The 27,379-nt window shown below is 39.8% G+C and overlaps 1 protein-coding gene across 3 annotated transcripts in view; it reads right to left on the reverse strand.

Annotated features, from left to right (window-relative positions):
• Positions 1–27,379, reverse strand: part of chn1 (chimerin 1) — a 112,573-nt gene that overhangs the window by 41,213 nt on the left and 43,981 nt on the right. For all 3 annotated transcript variants that reach the window (XM_069935777.1, XM_069935776.1, XM_069935779.1), the window contains 3 exons: positions 23,410–23,698; positions 12,202–12,279; positions 4,416–4,500 (listed from right to left, as the gene is read on the reverse strand). In XM_069935777.1, coding sequence (XP_069791878.1) covers positions 4,416–4,500; positions 12,202–12,279; positions 23,410–23,698 — 452 coding nt within the window. The remainder of the gene's footprint in view (positions 1–4,415; positions 4,501–12,201; positions 12,280–23,409; positions 23,699–27,379) is intronic.

Consider the following 27,379-nt stretch of genomic DNA (forward strand, 5'->3'; position numbering starts at 1 on the left):
CAGAAGGAGGTAGACTCTTTCCATTCCCATTTTTCCCATTTCTACCATTTCTTCCATTTCCAGAACAACCAGATTTTTCTTTAGACTATGTCTTTGTCCTCTTATATCTGGCAATGAATCAGCAAAAATCATTGCTTCACGTTCATTTTTAAAAAACCGAAATTGATAGTCTCCATAAAATACCTTCAACACTGCGGGGTAGTGAAAAGTAGACTTATAACCTTTACACCAAAAAACTTCTTTAACTGGACTGAATCGATGTCGACGTTGAATGACCTTTTGACTCAAATCAGGATAAAAAAAATTCTGCTATTCTGAATCAATAACGGAGTTTGTCATTGTCTCGCATTTTGCACTGCTAGTCGAAGTATTGCTTCTCTGTCCAAATAACTCAAACATCGAATTATTACTGGTCTCGGTGGTTGATCAGCTGAGGGTGTTCTTCTTAAACCACTATGGGCTCTTTCCAGTACCAGTCCCCCAGAGAAAAATTCTCACCCTAATATTTGCAGGATCCAGTCTTTAAAGAAACGAAGAGGATCTTGTCCTTCTATACCTTCTGGCAAACCAACAATTTTCACATTATTCCTTCTGCTTTGATTCTCCAAGTAATCTATTTTTTATTCTAGCTCTTTCTCACATTCTCCTAGTTCTATGACTGATTTTTCCATCTTCAACACTTTTTCTGTGTTAGAAATCACTTGTTGTTTACAGTCCAAAAAAGCAGTCTGAATTTTAAAAAATTCTTCATAAGATGCATCCACATGTGCTTTAACCATATTTAATTCTGAACTTATACCAGCATTCATTTGAACCATTTCATTCATTTGAGATGTCAACAAAGGTTTTATAACAGCTTGAACAATAGCATTTAATTGCATACACTGTGATTCGGTAAATCTCAACTCTGCTCTCTCTGACATGGTGGCAGAACAAGGTAACTGTAGCTCCTGCTGCAACTCAACAGAAGGCATTTTAAAAGATTTACTGCGGGTCTGGACTTCCTCAGGGAGTCGCCGCTGGACTCCCCCTTTATCTTGTTGTTTTTCCATCAATTCACGAACATAAGCAATTTCTTCAGATTGAAGTGTTACCTAATGCATTTCCAACAATGGAGTCGTCTTCCTGCGTGCTCCCTCTGTTGAAATCGAAAGGCTTTCCAAATCGGGGTCCACTTCTTGGGAACACCCACCTTCTTCCAGAGAACGGGTAATTCCAGCACCATCCTTCACTTGGTGAGTAACAGACATTTTTTTTTCAGCTCTCACAGGCAGTCTTTGAGGTTTAGACAATGAAGAGATTGAGCCTGGGGCTGTATCAAGTCGTCTAGGCCCCACATCTTCAGCACTTCGAAAATGTAACTTCTTCTGCACTTGAGGTTTCATCTTTTTACCATGAGTGGCCATAATAATTCCTTAATACTTTAAACTAAAATTTAAAAAAAATTAAACTTGAAAACAAAGAGTTAAAAAGCAGGTACTTAAAAGTCTGGCCAGAGAGGTCGAGATTACACGTCTAGACTCTACGCCATCTTGCCACGCCCCCCCCCCCCATTGATTCTGTATTAATGTTTATTGATTGCTTTATTAAATGTATGAGGGAGGAAGGGAGGGAACTAAGGGGATGGGATTAATATATACTTCTGTGTATATTATTTGTTTGTAGTTTGTTGAGTCTGAATAACTGAATAAGTAAAAAATAAAGTATTTAAAAAAAAAATGAATTATCTTCAATAGTTTACACACCACTGACATAGACTCACTGGTTTATAATTCCCAGGATTCTTCCTATTACTTTTTTAAACAAGGGAGCTACATGTGCCATTCTTCAATCCTCCTGCACCTCCCCTGTGGTGAAAGAGGACTCAAAGATCATAGCTACTGCCCCAGCAATCTCTTCCCTCACTTCCCACAGCAAACAGGGGTATATCATGTCTGGCCCCAGGGACCTATCAATCTTTATATTTTTAAGAAGATTTAACACTTCCTTTACCTTAATCTCAACATCATCCAGCGCATAATAATTCAACAGTTCAATTCAAATGTCATTATCTATGATTCTGACCTCACCCTAATCAAGGTCCTTTACTCTTGTGAATACTGAAGCAAAGTATTCATTTTGGACCTTCACAACCTCCTCTGCCTCCAGGCACGTGTTGCCTCCTTTATCCTTTACCAACCACACTTCATTCTCGTCATCCTTCTGTTCTTCACATACACATAGAATGTTTTGGGGTTCTCTGTAATCCTACGAGGCCCCTTCAAGCTCTCCAAAGTGCTTTCTTAGAATCTTTCCTGGATAGCATGTACTTCTCATGATCCCTACTTATTTCCTGCTTCCTATATTTACTGTATGCTTCTTTCTTCCTCTTGATTAGCTGCCTCACCTGTTTCAGCAACCAAGGTCCCCTGTCCCAATGGAACAAACCTACCCTGATCTCACCACAAGTGGTCCCTAAACTTCCTCCACATTAGTTTGTACTTTCACCCTTGAACATCTGTTTCCAATTTACTCTCGCTAGTTTCTGCCTCATCCCAAATTAATTAACCTTCCCAATTAAAACACTTTCCCATTTTGTCTCCTTTAATCCTTATCCATAGCTCAGGCATTTGTGGTCACTCTCACCAAAATGCTCCCCCACTTGACCAGGTTCATTACCCAGAGTTAGATACAGTATGGCCTCTCCTCTCATCGGCTGGTCCACATACACTGTCAGGGATCCCTCTTGAACACATAGGACAAATTCTGCCCCATCTATCCCTTACAGTCAGGAAATGCCAGTCAATAATTGTTGAAGTTTCCTACAACCACAAACCTGTATTTCCTGCACTATTCCAAAATCTGCCCATTTGGGGGGCCTATAGACAACTCACAGTACAGTGATTATTCCTTTCCAATTTCTGACTTCCACCCACACTATCTCAGTAGACACTCCCTCTGCAGTGTCCTCTCTTTCTATAACAGTGATACTACCCCTGTCCAGTAATGCTACTCCCCACCCCTTACCTCCCATCTGATTCCTTTTAAAACACCCAAACCCTGGGTACCTGCTACGTTTAAGTATTTGGTTGGGCACTGTAAATATTTAGTTGGAAATCAAGTTTTGTCCCTTTCAAACCCTGATATCTTAATTAATAGTTTGAATTAATATTGCGTGACAGGGTTCATGTGGCAGTTAGTGCAACACCTTTACAGTGCCCGTGACTCAGGTTCAAAACTGCCACTACTTGTTAGGAGTTTGTACATTTTCACCGTATCTATGTGGGTTTCCTCTGGCAGATCCCACATCCCAAGGACACACGGGGTTAGTCAGTTAATTGGTCACATTGGTGTACTGAGGCAGTGCGGCCTTTAAAGTTGGAAGGGCCGGTTACCTTTAAATTGTTAAATTTAAATACTTGGGATCAGGATTAATTTACAATCACAAGAATAACATTTGGCATAACATATATGAAGTAACAAAGCCAAATCAAAATCAACTGAATAAATGCCATATACAGTACAACTCCGATTATCCAAAATCGGATTCTCTGAAATCCTCAGTTATCCGAAATTTTTCAAAGCTGAGCTGACTGGGGACATTGGGCTCCTGGTGGTAGCGGCAGCGGATCTCGGGCTCCCGGCAGCAGCGGGGACCTCAAGCTCCCGGGCAGGAGCAGGACCCTAGGGCTCCCACCATGAGCGGGAGGTGGGGAATGGGGAGGTGTCGGTGATCGGCAGTGGCCAGCATTTTTTTTGGGTGAGAATTAAACATTATTTTAATGCTTAAAAAGCCTTCCCTTGTTGTTTAAACTCTGTTACAAGTGATTTGCTGTTGCTACTAGGCTGTTTTTTTAAAAAAAAGAACAGGTTCTCTGAAAAAACTTTATCCGCAATGGGGCTGGTCCTGACCATTTTGGATAATCAAAATTTTACTGTACCTTCATTTAATTGACCCTTTATGAAAATCATAGTTAATTTGAATGCAATCGATGAATTTGCAGAGGCACAAAGGTTCAGACAGTTCCGTATCTTGTTCTGTATGAAGCCTGCGGCTGATATTGCTGTGTCTTGCAGCAACTATCGTTCAGATCATGAGACATTCTTGAGTTAAGCAAAATCATACCAGTTAGATTACAACTTCTTTGTCGTACATTATTATTATTGTGGAACGGAAATTGGAGTTATAGACAGCATTGGCGTGCAAAATGGGCACTGTGAACTGCAAATCTAAACATGACATCTCCCCTTTAAACAGGCCTATTGCTTGTTTTTATTAATTAATATCAGTTTTTTAGGAGAAAAGCACACCATTTTAGGAAACTGCTTTTAAATTTGAGGATTAATCATGTTAATTTATGATCAATAAACATAAAAGAGGAGATTTTGAATTCAAATATCAAACGATGACAATAAAATTCAGATTTAAAAAGTACCTGCACATTTCACACCCTGAGCAATTAAGCCCCACATAAAATTGGCACAGTATTCACACCAGTGAGGTCCCCGGAATGTATGAACCTGTAACACAGAAATCATTTGATCAAAATAGAACCATTCAACAAAGTTGAAGAGAAATTTTAAAATAAGGGTCATTTTATGTTTAAATCAACCAGCAGTCAAAATGTAGTCAGAAAATTGGGCACTCTTCATCAAATTTTTGTTCTCACATTACATTTGTTTTGTGTGCAATTAAAACATTAAATGCAAAATTCATAAGCATCAAGTAGTTTTGTATAACATATCGGATAGGAGTAGAGATAAATGACCATGGCAACAACCTGTAAGCAATATGAATATCTTTAGATTAAATATTTAGAGACATCAAAATCATGTCTAATTTATTCCAAGGTGTGTTCAGTGAAACCATGAATATATTAAAACAAATTTATCTGAAGCTTTGACTTTGAAACTGTTTCAATATGGGATGAAAATAGAAATATAATATAAACTTTTCCAAATCAGAGATCAGCAACTATCATTAACACCTTTTTGATGGTACTAAAAATAAGCTGTGGAGAAGAACTGTTTTTCAGATTATGGGTTGTACATATAAGACAAATAAGATGAGCAAACATTCAGGCGTCTATTAAATCAATGAGGTTTTCATGTGCCTGCAGACTGTTCAAATAAAGAAACTTTACTATGTCCTCTGAAAAATGCAGCTGTGACTAAATGCACTCGAATAGTATTATTAACTCTTCCAACACAAATGAAACCAAAATATATTAAATCATCTGATTAATTTAAACATTAGAAAAGCAAATGACAAAAGTTCTAAAGCTTAAACAAGACATGATTAAGCTTTTCTGTTGACAGTAGCAAATTGTCAATATTCAGTAGGTTCACATTTTGTATGGAAAAATATCACGAGGCCCTTAATTTTTTAACTGAATAAATGTTATGATGTACTTTGGGGTGTATTTAGTATATTAGCAGTCTTCTGCAAATGGAACTTCTAATGACAGTGAGAAATATTTAGGTCTTAAATAATCATTGCTTAAGGGGAAAAATATTACATAACTCTTACATTATTGCACAGAGAAATATAAAATTACAGTACAATTATCAAATGTCAAAAAGATTTTATTGGGGAAGGCTTTTATTGCAAGTGAAAATGCAACAAAATTTAAAATCAACTTCCAAAAATAATCACTCCCACAGACTGACACTATGGAAATTAAAATTATGCATTTCTTTTCATTTAATTTCATTAAGCTAAGCTGGTTGAGTCCATTTCTTGAACACGAAACTTCATGGGTAGTATTCTTTAAAGGTAACAGAGCCAGAAGAAATTGTCACTGATAGTATTATACACATGCAGCACTCTCAAGTGAATAATTTTGCAAATTTAACACTTCAGGCCCATACCAGAAATGGCTGTTGAATGTGGCGACTGGCGAGACCTCGCATGGGCTGAAACACCCGTTTCCACAGGGCCAACCACCGGCGGTGGATCACAGGGGGCCCAATCAATGGCCGGCTCAAGCCACGCCCCAGTGGTGATGCAGCTGAGCTCACTATAAAAGGCAGAGCTGCCCCTGAATAAACTCTGTGTCAAATAAACTCTGTGTCGAATACACTCTACCAGCGTGCGTGTCTCCTTTTCTCTGCAAGTTTTGAGCTGCAGCCCAGGAGCTATAACCTGGCTGTAGCAGTGGTGACCCCGCTACAGTGGTGACCTCCACCGATCCAAACGGCATTTTGGGCCCGACGATGGAGCAACAATCAGAGATCAACGCCGTAGCGTTGAAACTGCCCTGCTTCTGGACCGCCCAACCATGGTTGTGGTCCAGCAAGCCAAGGCGCAGTTCACCATTCAAGGGATCTCCTAGGATGACATGCACTACTACTACATAGTCAGCACCCTTGACAAGGACACGGCAGCCTGGATTATCAATTTCCTCCAGCAGCCCCTGGAACAAGGCAGGTATGTGGCCATCAAAAAGTACTAAGCTGCACATCAACAGTTTGTGGGACAGGGCCACATCTGCCCTCATGAGCGACGTGCTCGCTCTCTGTGATGGTCATACCTGCTGCCCACTGTTCCAGCAAATATTTCAAGGACATCTAGCTGCACATTGCGGTGGAGTATTTTGAGGACCCCAGAAAGGTGGCCGCCCAAGCAGAAGTATTATGGGCGGCGAAGAGGAATGCCTGAGCTTCGATCAACCAGTTGACAACACCACATCAATAGCACCCGCCACAAGGAACACCGACCGGCCATCCGACCAACCATCCAACTGATCGTCCAACCGATCAGTCAAACTAGACACCCCACTGGTGAGCTGCACTGTTATTATCATCAACGGTGGGCTCCAATGCCTGGCGATGCCACTCCCCCACACTTTCCAGGGAAATGCCCAGGCCGGCCATTGTTAATGGCTGTGACGACTGGCCAACTGCATAGACTCCTACTTATCCAGGACTTGCTGTCAGGCCAACACTTCTTAATGGACACTGGGGCACAATACAGTGTCATCCCCCAACCAGTCTTGATGCTTGTGTGGATAAGTGAAGCAAAATGGGTAATTGTGGAAAACATAGGGATCAGAAAAGAGGGAGTGTTGGAACTTCTGAGGTATATGAAGGTGGATAAGTCTCCAGGTCCTGACAGGATTTTCCCGAGGACATTGAGGAAAGTCAGGGAGGAAATAGCGGAGGCTCTGACAGTGATCTTTCAACACTCACTGGAGGAAAGTGTGATGCCGTGGGATTGGCATGTTGCAAACGTGGTTCCTCTATTTAAAAAGGGTTCCAAGTATAGGCCCAGCAATTATCAGACAGTAAATTTGATATTGGTGGTGGGTAAACTTATGGAAGGTATCCTTAGAGATAATATGTATAAGTATCTGGAGGGGCAGGGATTGATCAGGGACAACCAACATGGGTTTGTGAGGGGAAGCTCATGATCGACAAATCTTGTTGAATTTTTTTGAGGAAGTGACTAGAAAGATTGATGAGAGTAGAGCAGTAGATGTGGTCTATTTGGATTTCAGTAAGGCTTTCGATAAGGTTCCACATGAAAGATTGGTGAGGAAGGTTCAGGCACTAGGGATTAATGTTGAGATAGTCAGATGGGTTTAACAGTGGCTATAAGATAGGCACCAGAGAATCATTGTGGACAAATGTCTGTCAGGATGGAGGCCAGTGACGAGCGGCGTGCTTCAGAGATCGGTGTTGGGTCCCTTGTTCGTTATTTACATTTATGATTTGGGTGATGAAGTGGTAAATAAAGTGGTAAATTGGATACAAAAATATGGTAGTTGTGGATAGTGAGGATGGTTTTCGTGGTCTGCAGAAGGATTTGGACGGCTTAGAAGAGAGGGCTGAAAGGTGGCCGATGGACCTTAAAGTAATTAAGTGTAAAGTGCTTCATTTTGGGAAGAATAATCAAAATAGGACGTATGCAGAGAAGGGGACGGGATAGAGGAATGCAGAGAGATCTTGGAATAACGGTTCTTCGTTCTTTGAAAGTGGATTCTCACATCAATAGGGTGGTGAAGAAGGCTTTTGGTATGCTGGCCTTTATAAATCATAGCATAAAATATAGGAGCTGGGAGGTGATGTTGAGAATGTTCAAGACATTGGAGGCCAAGTTTGGAATATTGTGTGCAGTTCTGGTCTCCAAATTATAGGAAGGATATCAATAAGGTAGAGAGGGTGCAGAGAAGATTTACTAAAATATTGCCTGGATTGCAGTATCGAATATGGAGAAAGATTGAGTAGACTGGGTCTTTATTCATTGGAGTGTAGAAGGTTGAGGAGGGATTTGATAGAGGTATATAAAATTATGAGGGGAATACATAGAGTAGATGTGAATAGGCTCTTCCCCTTGAGGGTAGGAGAGATTGGAACAAGGGGTCATAAGTTAAGGGTTAGGGGGCAAAACTTTAGAAGTAACATAAGAGGAAGCTTCTTCACAGGGGTGGCTGAGATGAATGACCTTCTGGAAGAGGTGGTTGCAGCAGGGTCAATTTTGTCATTTAAAAGAAGGTTGGATGTGAGGGGGTAGGAGGGTTATGGGCAGGGAGCAGGCAGATAGAACTAGTGGAGTTCACTTAAATCGGTGGGGACTAGAAGGGCTGATATGGCCTGTTTCCATACTGTAAATGTTATATGGTTTTATAAAATGGGCCGAAACCTTCAAGCGGTAAACAGCTCTAGTATCTGAACCTTCGGCACTTATTCCATGCCAGTCCACTTCGGGGACCGCCGGTTCACTTGAAAGTTCACTATGGTAGCAATGCAGCAACCACTCTTTGGTGCCGAATTCCTGAGGGCCCACTCCCTCCTGGTGGACATCAAGGGGCATCGACTGGTCCACGCCCAGACATTTCAATTGCTCTCCCCCAACGACACCAAGCTCACCAACGCCCACTTGCACTCGGTGAGTACTGCCACTAATGAGTTCATCCAGATCCTGACGCATTTCCCCATGATCACCATGCTCACTTCTGCAGAACCCAAACATAGATGAGGCACAAGATCATGACTGAGGGCCTTCCCCTCCATGCCAGGGCGCGCTGCCTCCCCCTGAAAAACTTAACTTGGCCAGGGGCGAATTTCAAAAAATGGAGGAACTGGGCATCGTGCAGCGTTCTGATAGCACCAAGGCCTCACCCCTCCACATGGTCCCCAAGTCAGCGGGTGGCTGGAGGCCATGCGGTGACTACCGCCACCTCAACGAGGCCACCATTCAAGAGAGGTATTCCGTGCCACATATTCAAGATTTTACTGCGAATTTACAGGGGGCATGAATATTTTCAAAGGTGGACCTCATCAAGGGCCATCACCAGATCCCGGTTCACCCAGATGACATTCCAAAGACGGCCATCATAACCCCCTTTTGACTGTTTGAATTCCTCCGCATACCCTTCAGATTAAAAAACGTGGTTTAGACTTTACAGAGGTTGATGAATGCGGTGGGCTGGGATCTGCCCTTTGCATTCATCTACCTCAACGACATTCTAATCGCCAGCTACACACACGCCGAGCACACCACCCACTTAAGGCAATTGTTCTCCAGGCTGAGCGATTTTGGCCTCACCATTAATCTGGCCAAGTGACTATCGACTTCCTGGTCCATCGAATCGATCAGACCATTGCCAGCAAAGGTGGAGCTATCCGCTCTTTCTCTATCCCTTCAATGGTGAAAGAGCTACAGGAGTTTGCAGGTATGGCCACCTCTATCACCGGTTCATACCTGCAGCAGCATGCATCAAGAGCTCACTCTTTTCCCCTCATGGCAGGGCCCAATAAAAACTTACAATGGACCCAAGACGCCACAGAGGCCTTCCAGGCCACTAAGAGCGCCCTAGCCAATGCAGTCCCCCTCGTGCACCCCAGGACAGATGCCATGACCTCCCTCACAACAGACACCTCTAGTACAGTGGTCAGGGGTGTACTTGAGCAGCTTGTTGATGGACATTGGAAATGCTGGCCTTTTTCAGTTAACACCTCAGGCCACCAGAGCTCAAGAACAGTGTCTGACAGAGAACTGTTAGCCTTATACCTGGCAATTCGGCACTCTTGATACTTCCTGGAGGGCAGGAAGTTAAAAGTTTACACGAATCACAAACCCCTTACATTTGCCTTCCGTAAAATCTCCGTCCCTTGGTCAGCCAGGCAACAGTGGCACCTGTCCTACATCACTGAATTTACTATGGACATTGAGCATATAGCCGGTAAATCCAACGTAGTGGTCAACGCCCTATCCTGGCTGAATATCTCGGCAGTGCATGACCCTAACCCTAGCGTCGACTATACAGCCCTGGTAGAAGCGCAGCAAACAGATGCTGATATTCTGGTGTACCGGACAGTGCTCACAGCTTACACCTGGAGGATGTCCAGATCACCCCCAGCAATCGCACTCTGCTCTGCAACACCTTGACGGGTAAACGTCACCTTGTTCCAGCCGCATGGAGGAGGCAAGTGTTCTTGGCTCACCTCAGCATCAGGACTACTGTTAGGATGGTGATGAACAGGTATGTCTCGCTATGGGCCAGGACTTGTACTCACTGCCAGTTGTCCAAAATTCAGACATTTGAGCCCACACGTTGCTGGTTCAGCCACATGTATATTGACATTGTGGGGCCCCTACCAGTGTCCAGAGGCGCACGCTACCTCCTCACATTGGTCAACTGGATGACCAGATATCCTGTGGTGGTGCCACTATCAGAGGCCTCCACAGAGGCACGTACATGGGCACCTCTCAACACTTGGGTAGCACGTTTCGGGGTCGCTGAATACCTCACTTCAGACAGGTGGGCCCAATTCACTTTTAGTCTGTGGATAGCCTTAGCCCACACCCTGGCGACGCAGCTCCTTCACCCCACGGCATATCACTCGCAGGCACATCATGGTTGCGAGGGTGGGCTGCCCCTTCCGGGTTCGGCATCTCCGTGACGTCAGGTGTTGCCGTGCAGGGAAGCCTTCGCTCTCATTGGACGAGAACTCTGGGGAAGAAGGGTTTGAATGGGATAGTGGCGGTTGGGCTTCACACGAGGCACTGTGTTTGCCGGCGGCCATTTTAGACCTACAGACTGCAGCAAAGTGGCCATTTTTAAGGCACTTCTGGCACCTGGCTTTTCTTGCTGGGCACTGGGACCTGCTGTGCTTGACCCTCCCGCAGAAATAACATTTTGGGTTCACAGGGGGCAGTGAAGCAGCAGCCAACAGGCCGTCAGTATCTCGGGGGGTGGTAGGGTAGAAGGGCACTCTACTCACATCAGAACGTGGGGTCCAGTCCCTAGAGAGCTCGTTTAACTTTAAGGCTGCATCCTCCATTGTGATTTCTACCCCTTGTTCAAGCAAGCGCAGCCTCACTTCGTTCGATCGGAGCCTGGCCACAAAGGCATCCCGGACGAGATCGTTTGTGATCTCGGCAACAGTTTTGTCCACACAGTTACAGTCCTTGCCCAAAGCCTTTACTACTTGTAAATATGCCCTGGTGGACTCGCCGGGATGTTGCTTCCTCGATGCAAGCACGAGCCGGGCATGAACTCTGTTCATTGGTTGATCGTACAGTTCGTTCAGTACCTTTATGGCTGCGGTGTAAGTGGTCTCATCCTGGATATTCTTGTAGACTCTCAAGGACACCATTGACAGCAATGCTGTTAGACGCTGGTTATCCTCCTCCATTTCAATGACCTTTAGGAGGTTTTCAAAGTTCATCAGCCAGAACTTAAAGGCTTTGAGGGCTGTAGCTGACTGTGGGTCGATGTCAAGTTTTTCTGGCCGAGTCAGACGCTCCATCCCTTTTTAAAAAAAAACATTCTTTTTGCTAATAAAATTGTAGAGCTCGTCGAAAGAACCAAAGACTTGTTGATCCAAACCAAGGCTTTTATTAGCAAAAGACAGGAGCTCTTCACAGGTGGCCGACCAGTCCAGAATATTCCGACCTGGCTAGGGACACAACCCTTTAAGGCCCAGACAGTAGGTGTGGCTTCCTCTGCAAGCTTCGAGCTATAGTCCAGGAGCTATAACCTGGCTGTAGCAGTAGTGACCCCACTACAACAGGATATTATAATTTAAACATAATTTGAATAAACAGTTCATTTTGATAATTGTTCAGCTGGAATCAAAAAACAATTTATATTCATGCCAATAATCAATTCTACAATGCAAACACTATCTAAATATTATCATCAATAAATTGGATAAATTAAACCAAAGCTTACATATCTTTTCATGTCAAAAATGTTAATTTCATGTCCTTACCTTAAAATTATGTACTTTTTCATACTTAGGAATCCGTTCACTTTCCTTAAGTGTGGCTCTTCGAACAAGTGAAGTCAACTGTGAATAAGCAAACTGGTTTAGTGGTGGCCACAGAATTGAGGGTACTTTTTTGGGTCCCATTCTAAGTCCTAGAGCTGCTACTAAAATTTCACTATGGTTCATAGATTTTGAATTTATAGTATTTTCTAGCTTTGCATGGCATTTTTGTTGTACAATATGATTTTTAAGAAAATCTCCAGCAATAATTTTCTTGTATGAAAATTTGCTTACAGGCTTTCTTTAGGGTAAAAGATTTGCACAAATTCTAACAATGAAAATGAAGTGATCTAAAAATGAAGACCTAAAAAATGATTTGCATTTGAAACACTACATTTTTAAAAGGCAATACAAAGCAGTCAAATTCCCATGAATCCCTGCGATCATTTCAGATTTCTTTGAAAAAAAAATTGAATATATTAGCATATAATTTGGAATATTGTTCTTTCATCTGACAAAAACATCCAAATGATTTAATCTAATTAGCAATTCATCCTCAAGATGTGGGTCAGTTTGAGCACCCATTTAAGGATAATTCTCTCTGTACAGTTGCTCAATTGGGTTCCTGAATTTAGCAATGCTCCAAGTCGTGTTGTTAAACTTGTGGCTAACAAGCCCTTGACGACAACAATTTCATTGTTGGGGTGGGGAGGATGGAGGCAGAGAGAGAAATCTAGTTAGGGGAGGTATTGGGGGGTTGGGTTTCAGCAAGTACAGTGAATTGATCAGATCATATTTTTTAAAAATCAGTCAACCGATAACAAAGTGCTAGCACTAATCCATTTCTTATCACATCAGATTAAAAAACACCATCAGTAAGAAAATAATGAGCATTACATGAGTCATGCATGCATTATTAAAATATAGCAGCGTGAAACTACATCTTTAATGAATATTTTCTTATTTAGTCTTAAGAAATGTTAAGAATTACAGAATTGTTCACCCAAATATTGAAAGCAGAATAATTTACAAAAAAAAATCATCTTTAATATTCTACACTATTGTTCCATGGAAGAAATAAATGAACCATGATTCTCTTTACTTTTATTCATGAATATATTCAAATTTGATAGTTTATTAAACATTTATAATTATAATATACTTTAAGGTCTTTTCACGAGAGATTACGTTAGTTATTAGAGGTATCTCATCTTGATATCCAAATCAAATAAGACCAAGATCTTATATTTCTCTTTATCTCTGGAAAGTCAGCTTTATATGACACTTGCATTTATCATCATCTTGAGGTGATTTATTATGCATTTTGTGGAGATATTAAAATATTAATTGCACATATGAACAAGGATGAAGCCAATTGCATAAAATGTATAAAAATTGTGGATTCAATTTGGATTACTCCATCTTTTGATTCTGAAACTATAATAGCGTGACCTTCACATCACAAAGGCAGAACTTTTTGATGGCATACTGCACCCTGGTTGGAGAACAAATGTCTTTGAAATATGAATTATGCATGATGGTTTCTTCCAAACTTAAACAAGTTCTCTAATGCAGCACTGAGGGCTCCAATTCAGCAGGAAAGCAATAGTTTAACTGCTGGTGAGAAGCATGCAATGATTGCAATTTAACTGCCTGGAGATTACAGTATTTTAAAGCATAAAGAAATGCTTGCTGCCTCAGAGCTGCCAATACAAGAATACTAACGCTCAGTTTAACTCGAGGGTCTGTAGATGATAATGATTTAGTTTAAAATACAAGTGCTGCAAAAACTTTGTCCAGAGGAAGCAGAGATGTATAACCAACATTTCTGGCCTGAGTCCTTTGTCAAGGAATGAGCAAAAAGTAGACAGATATCTGATTAAAAGGGTGGAGGGATAAGGGCAAGAGAGGGAGGAATACACCCAGTAACACCTTCAGGCCCATCACTCTTAATACCCACCTTCAACTCTGTGTACTATCAATTCTCTGGTCAATTTATTACCACAATCCATCTCCAACCCCTACTTATTTTCTCAGGCCACATCTTCTATATATTTGCTCTATACATAGGCACAGGATTCTCACAGGCACACTTGCTCTTTTATCATACAGGAAGATTGCATATCAAAGTTCAAATTTATTGTCAAACTACACACATAACATCATATACAATCAAGCAATACAGACATAGATATAAAGTGAGTAGAGGAGGGGACTAAGAACACAGCCTTCTGGTGCTCCGGTACTGAGGAAATTGTAGAGATGTTCTTACCAATCCTCACTGATTGTAGTCTTGACATGAGGGAATCCAGGATCCAATTACACAGTGGGGTCCTGATCAGTTTTGAGCAGATAATGTGCTGAATGCCAAATGGTAGTTGACAAAGAGCATCCTGATGCATGCAACTTTATTGTCCAGGTGTTCCAAGGCTTTGTGTAGAGCCAGTGAGATGGCATCTGCTGTGGACCAATTGCTGTGGTGGGCAAATTGGAACAGATCCATGTTGCTGCTCAGACAGGAACTGGCATGCTTATATCATATTATATTATATATAAATGTCTTTAAAAGAGATAGATTATGGGGGTTTAGTGTAGGTCATTTCACAAACACAGTAACACCACAAAAGACATCTCATTGAAAATGCAATGCTGAAGCTAGACATACAGGCTCCAGTTGGCTCTGCAAAAGACAATTAAACTGCTTTGGAAATAATTTCAAAAGCAGGTGCAAAGGAAAGTCTGGGCTCAAGTTTAAACATATTTAAAATTCGGTTAGATAAATTTTTACATGATAGAGGAATTAGGGGATATGGGAAGAAGGCAGGTAGGTGGAGTTAGGTCATAAATTAGATCAGCCATGATCGTATTGAATGGCAGGCTCGATGGGCCATTTTTGGCCTACTCCTGTTCCTATTTCCTATGTTCCTAAGTGCTGATAAGATTTTTCAAGGATTGGGTTTAGAGCCATGGGATGAGTTTTGGTTTTTATTAATAGAGAGAAGAAAGAACAAACAGGATTCTTCTCTGAGTGAGTGAGAGTGAGAGTGTGAGATAATGAGAGGTCTGTTCTATAGTAGCAGTTGAGGCTGCAACATAACAAGCTGGCAGGCTTGTTGAAGCACCCCATTTTGAAGACAGATTGTGAGTTCTGAGTTCAGCCTGTTCAAAACCCTTGTAGTCCTTACAAGAGGAAATGGCTGGCTAAGGTTTTTCTCTTGAAATAAAGGAAGCAAGAGGAACTCTGTGGTGACCTGGAAGAAGAGGTTATCATTTGGAAAACTCATGATGGGGCAAGTTTTTTCAGCAAGACATTGAAATGACTGATTGCCCAATGAGCAAAAATATCTCTTTGAAACCAACAAGAACTTTCCTAAGCGGTAACCATTTAACTTTAAGCACCAGAGCCTGGTGAAGAATCATATATGTTAAATTCTGTGCACAGTATAAGAATTGCCTGATACCGGTGAATTTGGAGAAAAGTGAATGATTGGACTGAGAGACAAAGAACTTACCTGAACACATGCACTTAGAATTAGAAGTTAATAGTAATAAGTTAAAGATTGATCCTGTTATTATATTTAAAGAAAATTAAAAGGAATTTTTAAGTAACCATTTATCTTGGTGAATTTTTATTGTTGCTGGGTTTTGGAGTCCTCTGGCCTTGTAAGAAAGTGGAGCTCATCCTTTTCGGATTGAAATATTTGGAGTTTTGGGATCTTAAACTTTTGAAGTTTTTTGTGATTGATTAGTTAATTGGTTTTTACAAATTAATTTAAAGCCTGTGTGGAAAAACAGCAGCAATGGATGTTAGTACATTTTTGTTACACCTGCAGAGAAAAAGAAAAAAGGAACTGATGGTCATTGTTAAGGAATTAAAGCTGGCTGAATTCAAGCATTGGATGGGGAAAATACAAATACAAAGGATTATAGTGAAATATATAGATGAGGGAACATTTGTTGAGAAAGACTTAAATAAGTTTCTGGAGGATAAGAGCTTGATGCAAGAGCTTTTGAATTGCAATTGGAATTGGAGAAATTGAGGGTGGAAGAAAAAGAGAGAAACAGAGGTGGTAGAAGAAAGAGAAACAGGGGTTTGAATTGCATTGACAATAATATGAAGCAGAGGAAGCTGAAAAACAAAGAAAATATCAGGCAGAGGAAACTGAAAAATGGAGGATATATGACAGAGGTAGCTGAAAAACAGAGGGAGGATGATCAGATAAGAAATATATGATGGAACAAATTGAAAGAGGCAGATGGTTTCAATTAGAGGTTAAAAACTGAGATGGAGGGAGGTAAGAGAATTGAGGCTCTGGGGAGAGGTTTTTGGCTAGTAGAGAGGAAAATCTAGTTCCTCCTTTCAATGAGAGATATAGATACATATTTTCAGCTTTTTGAAAAGGTTGCCTCTTATGCTCCAAAGTTGATTGAAGAGAAAAGCACAAATTACATACTCTAGTTTGACTACAGAGCAAGTGGCAAATTATGATACTGTTAAACAAGCAGTATTGAAAGCTTATGAGTTGGTTCTAGAAGTATATAGACAAAAATTTAGGAGTTTGGTGAAAACATGGAACTAATCTTACATGGATTTTGCTCGAGGAAAATCTGTTTGTTTTGACCGCTGGTGCGCCTCAAAAAGTTTTGACAGATTGAGAGAATTGTATTAATTGAGGAAATTAAAAGGTATGTTCCCAATGAGATCAAATTATACCTGGATGAGAAAGACGTGGGGAACATGGCAACAAATGGCTAGGTTAGTGGATGAATATGCCCTAATTTCAAAGTTGCCCATGCAAGGAGTCTCATTTTTATTAGGGAATGATTTGGCAGAGGATAAAATTGGGTCAGTTTTGGAGATTATCAAATAAGCCTAGAAAGGATGAGGTTAACGAAGATTGTGAGATAAATCCTGCATAAGAAAATGATGAGAGCAGTTGATAGAGACTTGCTCAGTACTTTTGAAATAGTCCAGAAGGAGAAGGTTAAATGTGAGAATCTGGATTTGTCTTTGTCAAGGAAAGAGATAATTGAACAGCAAAAGACAGATTCTGATTTTCTTGATTTGAGGGAGAAAGCTGTGAATGAGGAGGAGATTAAGGAAATCCCTGTGGATATTACTGGAATGGTGAATTGTTAACGAGGAAATGGAGACCTCGTGATGTTCCTGCAAATGAAGAGTGGGTGGTTATTCATCAGGTGGTCATTCCTAGAATTTCCTGGAATGAAATTTTAAATTTGGCCCATAGTACACCTTTGGGTGGTCATCTTGGTGTAAACCATGAATAAAATTTTAAAACAATTTTTCTGGCCTGGTTTGAGGAAGGATGTTGTGAATTGGTGCCAGACATGTCACCTTTATCAGGTTGTGGGGAAACCTAACCAGGGTCCTCCAGTAGCTTCCTTGCAACCTATTCCTGTTGTTGGGGAACCTTTTGGTAGGGTTATTGTGGATTGTGTGGGTCCCCTGCCTAAAACAAAAGCTGAGAATCAGTACTTGTTAACAATTTTGTGCATGGTGTTCAGACTTGCCACAAGTGCAGCCGTGGTATGGCTCAGTAGGCATTCTTTATGGTGGTGCAGGAGCAGTAGTCGAGTGTGTTGGTTCCACTGGTCTCTCATGTGATGTGCTAGTTTGTCAGAGACTTGTTCAGGTTGACTTGACTGAAGTCCCCCACAAAGAATGGGAAGGCATCAGGATGTGCACTCAGTCCCTCCAGCCAGATGTTAGCCTTGGATGGAATGAACATTGCAACCAGGACGATGGCGGTGAACTCCCTTGGCAGGTAGAATGGGCGACACTTGATCACCAGATGTTCGAGGTCGGGGGAGCAGGACTGGGACATGACTGTCATGTCTGCACCACGATGAAGCGATGATAACACAAACTTGCTAATTTTGTACAAAACCTTAAAACGAGGTTTAATTATGTATGTATATTCTGTGAAGTTAACAAGTCTATCTTGGCAGCTTAAATTGTTCAATTTTTTTATCATTGGATTGCACAAGTGCAACCCAATGGAACAGCATTCTCTGGTCCTTGGTGCAGAACATGCAAACACACAATTAGACATAACACACATGCAGACTAACAATACATATGCAGGACAAATATACAAAAATAAATATTGTTCAGTGATTATTAGAGTTTCAGATGGTTTCTGCGAACAGTTCCTTTGGTTGTTCAGCATACTAACTAATCCCAGAAAGAAGCTGTTTCTCAGCCTGGTGGTTTTGGCTTTTATACTCCTGTATCTCTTTCCTAACAGGAGTAGCTGAAACATGCTGTATGCAGGTGGTAGAGATCCTCAAAAATTTTGCAAGCACACTTCAAAATACAATCAAGGTAGATCATGTCAACCTTGAGGAGGGTGGGGGGATGGAGACCCCAGTGATCCTCTGCCAATTTTATAGTCTAGTGGATTGACCTCCAATCCAATTCTCTACTGCAACCATATCACATTGAGATGCAGCTGGCCAAGATGCTGTCGATAGACTTCCTATAGAAGGTTGACATGATGGTGGCATGCCTTCCTGTCAAGTGAGATGTTCTATGTCCACGATAGGTGACTTGTTATTCTCGTATGATATCATGGGATTTTCCACCTCTTCTGCGGTTACATTCATCAGTATTATCAACAATAATACTACTATTGTGTCATCATCAAACTTGATGACTCTCTGGGAGCTGGATCTGGCAATGCAGTTGTGGTTCAAAAGCATGAATAAGAGTGGGCTGTGGTATGCCTGTGCTTAGTGTGATGGTGCTTGATGTTCTACTACAGGTACATGATCCTTTATCGGGAATCCTTGGGGGACAATGTGTTCTGAATTTCAGATTTTTCCAGATTTCGGAAAGCCCACCTGAAATGTGTTGCCGTATCCACCCCCACACCCTTCCAGTCACCCCTAAGTGCCGGCTGCCCGGCCGCCTCCCCCAAGTGCTGGTCCCTCAGCCGCCTGGCCACCTCCCCCAAGTGCTGGCTACCTCCCCCAAGCGTTGGTCCCTCGGCTGCCTCCCCCAACTGCCAGGCGCCTCTCTCCCCACTTACTGGATTTTGAAGTTTTCTGGATTTTAGAAGTCCAGATAAAGGATCGTGTACCTGTACTAACCCAGTCAGACTGTGGTCCTTCTAATAGGAAATTCAGAACCCAGTCATTCAACTCTCTTTCTTATTTGCAACAGTTCAATTACACTATGTTTTCTCTGTTTTGAGCTCTGTTGCAGTAAATAATTTCATGCAAGAAGTACAAACTGACACTACCTCGGTCACCCTACTCCACAGAATATAGAAGAGAGCTGTGGAAGAATCTGACTTAGACTTTTCAATTTCCTACGCTGGAAGGTCTGCAGCTTAAACTCAAACAAACATGTTTAAAAATTGAAAGAGATTGTTTTCAGGCCTAAGCTTACCCAAAATTTCTGTGCACCTTGTCCATTGCAAATAATATCCTGGATGGAAGTATCCTTAAAGTTTAAACAGTGTGCCTTTAATATGTTGCATATTTTAAGCAGTACAAATTGGATGCCTGACTGATGACCTTCAACTATTAACGCCTCCTCCACACAAATTGAAAATCTGACATTGAGGTTTCTGTTTCCCTTATTTGTGGGATAAATTTAGCATTCCAATGACTAATCTGAGCTTTATTAGAAACATTCAATATTCGAGCATGCTTCCCATATTTTTGGCACCCACATCTAATTTTCTTCCGAATACTCAAAAATCCTTCACTGTTTTCTCAAAACTAAACCTTTAACTTAGAAATCCATTTGGATAAGTCCAACAAAATCAGATCTTGCTTCACTTTTCAACTTCCATTAGGCTTATTTCATAATATACATGCTCCATTTCCATTTGCAGATTTTGCTTCCTGCAAGAACTTGAGGCATTTTTGAGCTACATCTGGACATTTTTTCAAAATCCTTTAGCTCACTACCCAATTAATTGACCCATCAGCTCCACTGGTAGTATTTTGATTGGGGTTTTCCACTTCAAAGAATTTTGGGATAATTTAATAAATTAACATTCTGAGGCAAATGCAAAATGATGATCATATTTTGTAATATTTTAGGAAACAACTTCTATATATTATACACGATCATTAGATAATTGAAAGGAATTGTCAATTTATCAGTTTGACCAACATCAAATTTCATATGGGATAATTCACTTTGCAACAAAAAAAATTAGTGAGGTAACTAAACTTACTTAACTTGTTACGAGCCCAGAGAACCCCAAAACCCAACAGCAATAGCTATTCACCAAGACAAATGGATACTTAAACAAAAGTTGTTTCTAATTATCTTTAAATATGAAAATAGAATCAAAGTTTAACTTATCACTATTGTCTTACTTATCCACCTTCTAATTCTAAGCACATGTGTATGTAATGTGTGTGTAAGTTCAGAAAAGTTTTTTGATTCACAGTCCAATCTCACTTCCCAATCCTCCAAATTCACTAGTTACAGGCAATTCTTATACTGTGCACAGAATTTAACATTTATAACGTTTCACCAGGATTTGGTGCTTTAAAGGCAAATGGTTACCACTCCAGAAGGTTCTTGTCGGTTTTGAGAGAAAGATTTTCTATTTCAGAACATCCACAACTGATTTACTTCCATCAGCCACTTCAGTGTCTTACTGACAAAACTTGCCCATCAGTGTTTTCCAGATGATAACCTCTTTCTTTCAGGTCACCACACAGTGCCTTTTTGTTTCTCTTATTCCAAGTGAAACATTGGACAGCCAGTTCTCTTCCTCTTGCATGAACCACAAGGGCTTTGACCAGGCCGAATCAAGCACTTACAACCAGTCTTCCATATGGGGTTTTCCACAAGCTTTCCAGCTTGTCCTGTTCCAGTCCCAGCTGCTGTTGCTGGCTGTAACACTGAAGAAGTGATCTGTGTGTGTGTCTCTCTCTCTGAGAGAAAGCCTGTTTGACTCTCTCTGCTTGCAAAACCACATGACCCTCTTAGAACAGCTCCAGACAATCTGTGGCTCCAACAAGATCTTTCATCTGTTGCCTTTCGTAAACAAAAATCCATTAGTGAAGTCTCTTGGGCACTCTCCAAAGCTCTAGCAAAAGCTGTAGAGCCGATATTTCTAGCATTAACAAATCTTCAGTATTTCAAATAAGATCTATTTTGAAGTGATTGTATGTGACCTACTCTTAAAAAACCTTTCCCAATTTATCTCCCAAAAACATATCTATATACTCTGTCACCAGCTATTTGCAACAGGGAACTAGAAAAGCAACCTCAACGTTCATTTTATCTGTTTTTTAATTACATTCAGAACCATATTGTAAAATTTCATGATTTTTAAAAAATCCTTATATTTCAGTAAAATCACAATATTTAAATTATTATAAAGCAGAAGGAAAAGACTGCAAAATTTAGTTGTGGACTGCAGAGTTTGGGTACTGTAGATAACAGAATGATTCTATTAATGCTCAACGAGGCACTTATAATGATTTGCAATGCAGAAATTCAGTCAGAGAAATTCAATTTTTTTTGCATTATTCAATTAGCTTAGAAAAAGATACAATCTTAGCAAACAGGAGAGGGATCTGAATGATTGTACCAGTTATCTAATAATTCTTTTTCTTTTTGAAAATTTTATTATCATTTGTATCAGTATAGACAAAAAAATTCAATGAATACAAATTAATCATTTGATCATACAAAAAAAGAACTTTTAAATTTTCTTCCTCCCAAAGAAATGAGAGACATCTGCTACTACTAATACAATAGCATTATCATATATAAAACCCAACACCCAACCCCAGCCAACCAATTTTCCCTTGCAACCGCGTCTGCCTGTCCCGCATCGGACTTGTCAGCCACAAACGAGCCTGCAGCTGACGTGGACATTAATCTTCATCCGCGAAGCCAAGCCAAAGAAAAAGATATATCCATTTGCGACAATATTTTTTCCACCTTTTTGTATAACCCTTACTTTCAATTATACTTTCATTACATTTTTTAACTTCCATTGTTAATTGCACCAGAGATTGCTGAAAAGTATCCATTTATTTCTTCATTTCTGTTGTAGGTGTACAAGTCTCTTTTATTTTCTCTTGTTTTTTTCAGTCAAAATTCTTTGTTCTACATATGTTTTCTCTTCTTCCTGTTCTTCTTCTTGATCGCTGGAGCTGGAGGCTTCTTGAGCCTTTTAAAAAATTGCCTGCTTTTATCAGTCCCTTCTTCTTGCGTGGCAGGTGGCCATTGTCGGGGGAGGCTTTGCACAGGAATGTCCAAGATCTCCCCAGCTCCAGGCTTATCCCCATGGGTTCCTAACTTTAGGGCAGCTCCAGGATCCTTCTTCACGGTAGGGCTCTCTTCTTTATCTGCTTCCTTTTCTTGTTCAAGTTCTTTAAAGATAGTAATTGTTTTATTCTTCTTAGGTGGCATTCTGAGTTGTTCTGTAGGCCTTCCAACAGCTTTTCTTTCTATTTTATTTTAATCACTTCAGCCTTTTTAACTCTTTTTTGAAACTTTTACGGAGAGAAAAGAGGTTCCAAGTCGAGCCCCATGTCATTACGTGGCACGCTCCAGTTGTCTATTAATTCTTGTTTATAGCTACTTTCGTTAAATTTTAAGGGACCAGCCAGGGTAAGAGACCAAACATTTTTTTAAAATGAGTACAAGGATATTAAAAAAAATGGAGGATTAGTAGTTGAAGAGTTGTGATAAACATATCAAAAGGTTATGTTGAGATTTTGGAAATCCTGGACTTAAGCAATCAAAGTAACTGTGAAATAAAGAATATTTCATGCCAATCTGCATAACAAAAACAAAAAAAATCAATGTTCTAAAGATGTATTCCTAATTACAGGTACATTTATATTTCTTTGTGTATTCAAGAATTTTAAAATGATATATTTTTTTATTACATTTCAAATAGAATTGAATCTAACAATAACTGTATTTTTATTTCTATTTTGTCCCTACTTTGAGCAACCTGTATTGTACACTTTATGCAATTCCCTATTATTTCAATACAACAAAGAGCCCCACAAATTGTGTCATTAACCACTTTGTGATAGTTATACCAAAGTTCAATTTGATTGTTTTTTTAATGGACGATTATTCAAGTTGCAATTCAAAAGAGGTTTGTAATAAATAAAATGGTAACATTCATGTTTTAATGTCATAGAATAGTAAAGCATAGGGCTGAAGATGAAGAAGGAATAAAGCATCCTTACCCTTTCTTCAGGCGTATTTTCCTCTTTGGCAGATTGGGGTTCTGCTTGAACATCTTTGAGGTCTGGAAGACATGTTGTGCTTGTAGGCTCACGATTTAAAGTTGTATAGCCAATGTGCTCATAAATTGGATTAATTGTCATCTTGGCTATATATTCTGCTGCCTTAGTCTCAATGTACAATGTAATCAATCCATCTGTTACCAGGTCATGAATCGACTCAAACCGTTTCTCTCCCACAAAATGTTTCCCATCATAATAAAGACGAAAATTTCTGGTCTGAGTCCCAAATCTGTTGCAATTGAAAACAGAATTTAGAAGATAATAAGCAAGCAGAATTCACTCTGGCCAAAATATCAAACTACCAAAGCATTCACCCAATGGCAGCATTACAACATTGGCATATAGAGTTGAAAATGGCACATTATTCAGGGTGAATATGCAGAAATTGCCAATATTTACCAATTTACCAATGTGCCTATTCACTGTATGACAGATTGCATCTGTTAAGACATATAGACAAAATAGAAGCTTAATAAGCATTTTCTCTACATCAAGATGTAAAATATGACCTTTGAAAGTAGATGTTTGAACAAGGTAGGTTATCAGCACAAAATTATATTTTCATAACTGAGATAAATATAAACTCTCAATACAATTAAATAATTTAAAAAATCAATATATGCAGAATATTTGATGGGTGACATTTAAAAGTTAACAATACTTCAAATGTTAGCAAATGGAAACATGGCTATGCAAAATATATTAGATAAATAAGATCAAGGTACAGTTCATCTGCGCAGGGGAAATCATGAATTCCTATGAGCTAATGATATCAGAACATTTTAGAAGTAACAAACTCTCCTCTACTTACCATCTAAAAGTAAGGAAAATGTATTAAAAAAAAATGAAAACTAACTTTCATAAACAGGGTTTAAATAATTCTGAACACATACAGACATGGTCAGAAATAAATTAATAATTGTCCACTTTAGATTTTAAGCGAAATACATCTGTTCAAAAACTGTGGATTTGGGAAACATAAAATAAGATCAGAAATTGCTAGAAAATCTCAGCAAATCAGACAGCATCTGTGGAAATAAAGAGAAAATTTCAGAACTCTAAGTATTTTGCTCTTTTGCACCACATGCATTATAAGGAATATCTTGATTGCAACATGAAAATGTTGGCCTATAAATTCAATCACATCAAACTGCTTCAGCGCTACAGGTGTAAAAATCAGCTTTTTTCCAGAATGGAATGTGACTACAGTACAAGAATGCTAATATTCGCAAGTCAGACAGCATGTGTGGAGAGAGGAAAATAATTAATGTTTCAGGTCATGGCCTTTCATCAGAACCAAAAAAAGATCTGAAACATTTATTCTGTTTTCCCCTTTACAAATACTATTCAGATATGTGTCCTCTTTAATTTATTGACTTGCATCAAACTCTCAGTTCAAGTTCTGACTCCCACTCCTTCCAAAGCTCATAATGCATGTCTGATCCTTTTAAATATTTGTCTTGTTACGTACACGACAGAAGCGATGAAAATTAGCCAATATTTAAAATAATATTTTTAATGATTAATCAACAATTATATACCTAATCTAATTTAACTAAACAACTTAATTTATATACAATTATCTAACTTAAACTCAAACTATGTGCGAATATATTGGTGTATATGGAATGCCCCAAGCCAGTACAACTCAAGGCTTAATTCTCAGAAGGCCATTCAAAGTTCAGTTTCAGAAATTCAGTGATGACACGTTGGTTTGAAATCGATGTGACAGGCAGGCTTTAAGATGGTTGAGACACACAAGCCTTAGGATGGCAAGAAATGCAAACTTTAAAATGGGTGAGACATGCAGGCCTTAGAATGGTGCAGTATATGAACCCTTTTCGTGGGTAAGTTGAGCAGAGTGCAGTATTTCTTCTGCCAATAGAGAACCCTTTGCATGGGTCAGTCGAAGTAGAGTGAAGTGTTACGGGTTATATTATATATAAATACGTTATTAAAAGAGATAGAGTGTGGGGGGGTTTAGTGTAGGTCACTTCACAAACAGATACTTACACTTCACCTCATTTAAAATGCAAGAGCCTTGCTGAAGCTAGAGATTTAGGCTCCATGACTTTGCAGAGATAATGGAACTGCTTTGGAAAAAATTATAAAAGCAGGTGCAAATGGAGAAGTCCAGGCTCTAATGCTGATAAAGATCTTTCAAGGATTTATATATATATATATATATATATATATATAGAGAGAGAGAGAGAGAGAGAGAGAGAGAGAGAGAGAGAGAGAGAGAGAGAACTCTGCAGTGGCTTTTGAGGCAAGTTGGTAGACTTGTTGAAACTCCCATTTTGAAAACGGGTTGTGAGTTCTGAGTTCAGCCTGTTGAAAGCACTTGTAGTCCTTACAAGATGAAATGGCTGACTCGAGTGTTTCTCCTGAAATAAGGGAAACAAGAGGAACTCTGTGGCGACCTGAAAGAAGAGGTTATCATTTGGAAAACCCATGTGTGGGTAAGCTTTTTTGGCAAGACACTGAAGAAATTGATTGGAGGAAATCTGTGTGTGTGTCCAACTAACAACAAATATCTCTCTGAAACCAACAAGAACCTTCCTGAGCGGTAACCAGTTACCTTTAAGCACCAGAGACTGTTGAAAATTCATACATGTTAAATTCTGTGCACAGAATAAGAATCGCCTGATACCAGTGAACTTGGAGAAATGAGAAGTGAATGATTGGAATATTAAAGCAAAGAACTTCCCTGAACATATACATATTACATACACATGCACTTAGAATTAGAAGGGAGTTAAGTTAAAGTGTGATTCTGTTTTCATGTTTAAAGATAATTAAAAGCAACTTTTGTTTAAGTAACCATTTGTCTTGTTGAATTTCTGTTGCTGCTGGGTTTTGGGGTCCTCTGGGCTCATAACAGCAGTATTTCTTCAGCAACTTTAAAACCTTTTCCGTGGGTCAGTCAAAGTAGAGTGCCGTATTTTTTCTGCAAATTTAAAACTCTTTTCGTAGGTCAGTTGAAGTAGAGGGTCATATTTCTTCAGCAACTTTAAAACTCTTTCCGTGGGTCAGTCAAAGTAGAGTGCCATATTTCTTCTGCAACTTTAAAACTCTTTTCCTGGGTCAAAGTAATCTTCTATCACCACACAATGAGACCAAGTGGGGTTTTTATTCCCACAAAGGAGTCGAAGAGCTGTGTACTCGTACTGCTTTCTTAAAATGGCCTCCTGAACAAAAGATGTGCTGTCTTTTTAAGAAGCTGGTCACATGGTCTTTACATCTGACTTCTCCAGGGCTTTTGTGTTAACTCTGCAAATGTATCCAGTAAAAGGAAAATCTTCAAAGCTTGTTGCTGGTTTCACATGAACTTAAAATTCTCCAGGCGGGTTGTTAAATCTGTTCTCTTGAAGGGACACTCAAATAAAATGAACTGAAAAATGGGAGAACGTCACTTTCATGCTTATTTATTTGGTTCCAATGACTCCACCAAACCAAAATCCCAAATCACACAATTGGCACTCCATAATTCCACCCTTTGACTTATTTCTCATACATCTTTTCCTTTCCAACTAATTCTCGATTAATTCAATCAATAACAGATCCTTAATTCACCAGAGACATCCAACCCTTCCTCAAATCCCAACTCAGAGTTGACATTTGTATTTACACTCTCTGCATGGTGCTAATCTGGTTTTCTTTGGTATCGTCTGTTCAGATCTAAACATTCCATACACCCAATTCACTGGTGCAAACCTTCAATCGGTGGCCCATTAAGTTGGCACACTGTACAATGATTGATTAACATACATCTGCAGAAACTAGTGAAACCTATCCTCTTTTCTAGTATGTTTTTGTTTAAGATCAAATTTTGGAATAATAGATTCCAGATGCAGCAAGTAATTAATCTGAGCTGCTGGTATTAAAAGGACAGCAAAGAGGGTAGAGG

This window comes from Narcine bancroftii, chromosome 4 (genome assembly GCF_036971445.1).
Source record: "Narcine bancroftii isolate sNarBan1 chromosome 4, sNarBan1.hap1, whole genome shotgun sequence".
In the NCBI taxonomy this organism is placed as follows: domain Eukaryota; kingdom Metazoa; phylum Chordata; class Chondrichthyes; order Torpediniformes; family Narcinidae; genus Narcine; species Narcine bancroftii.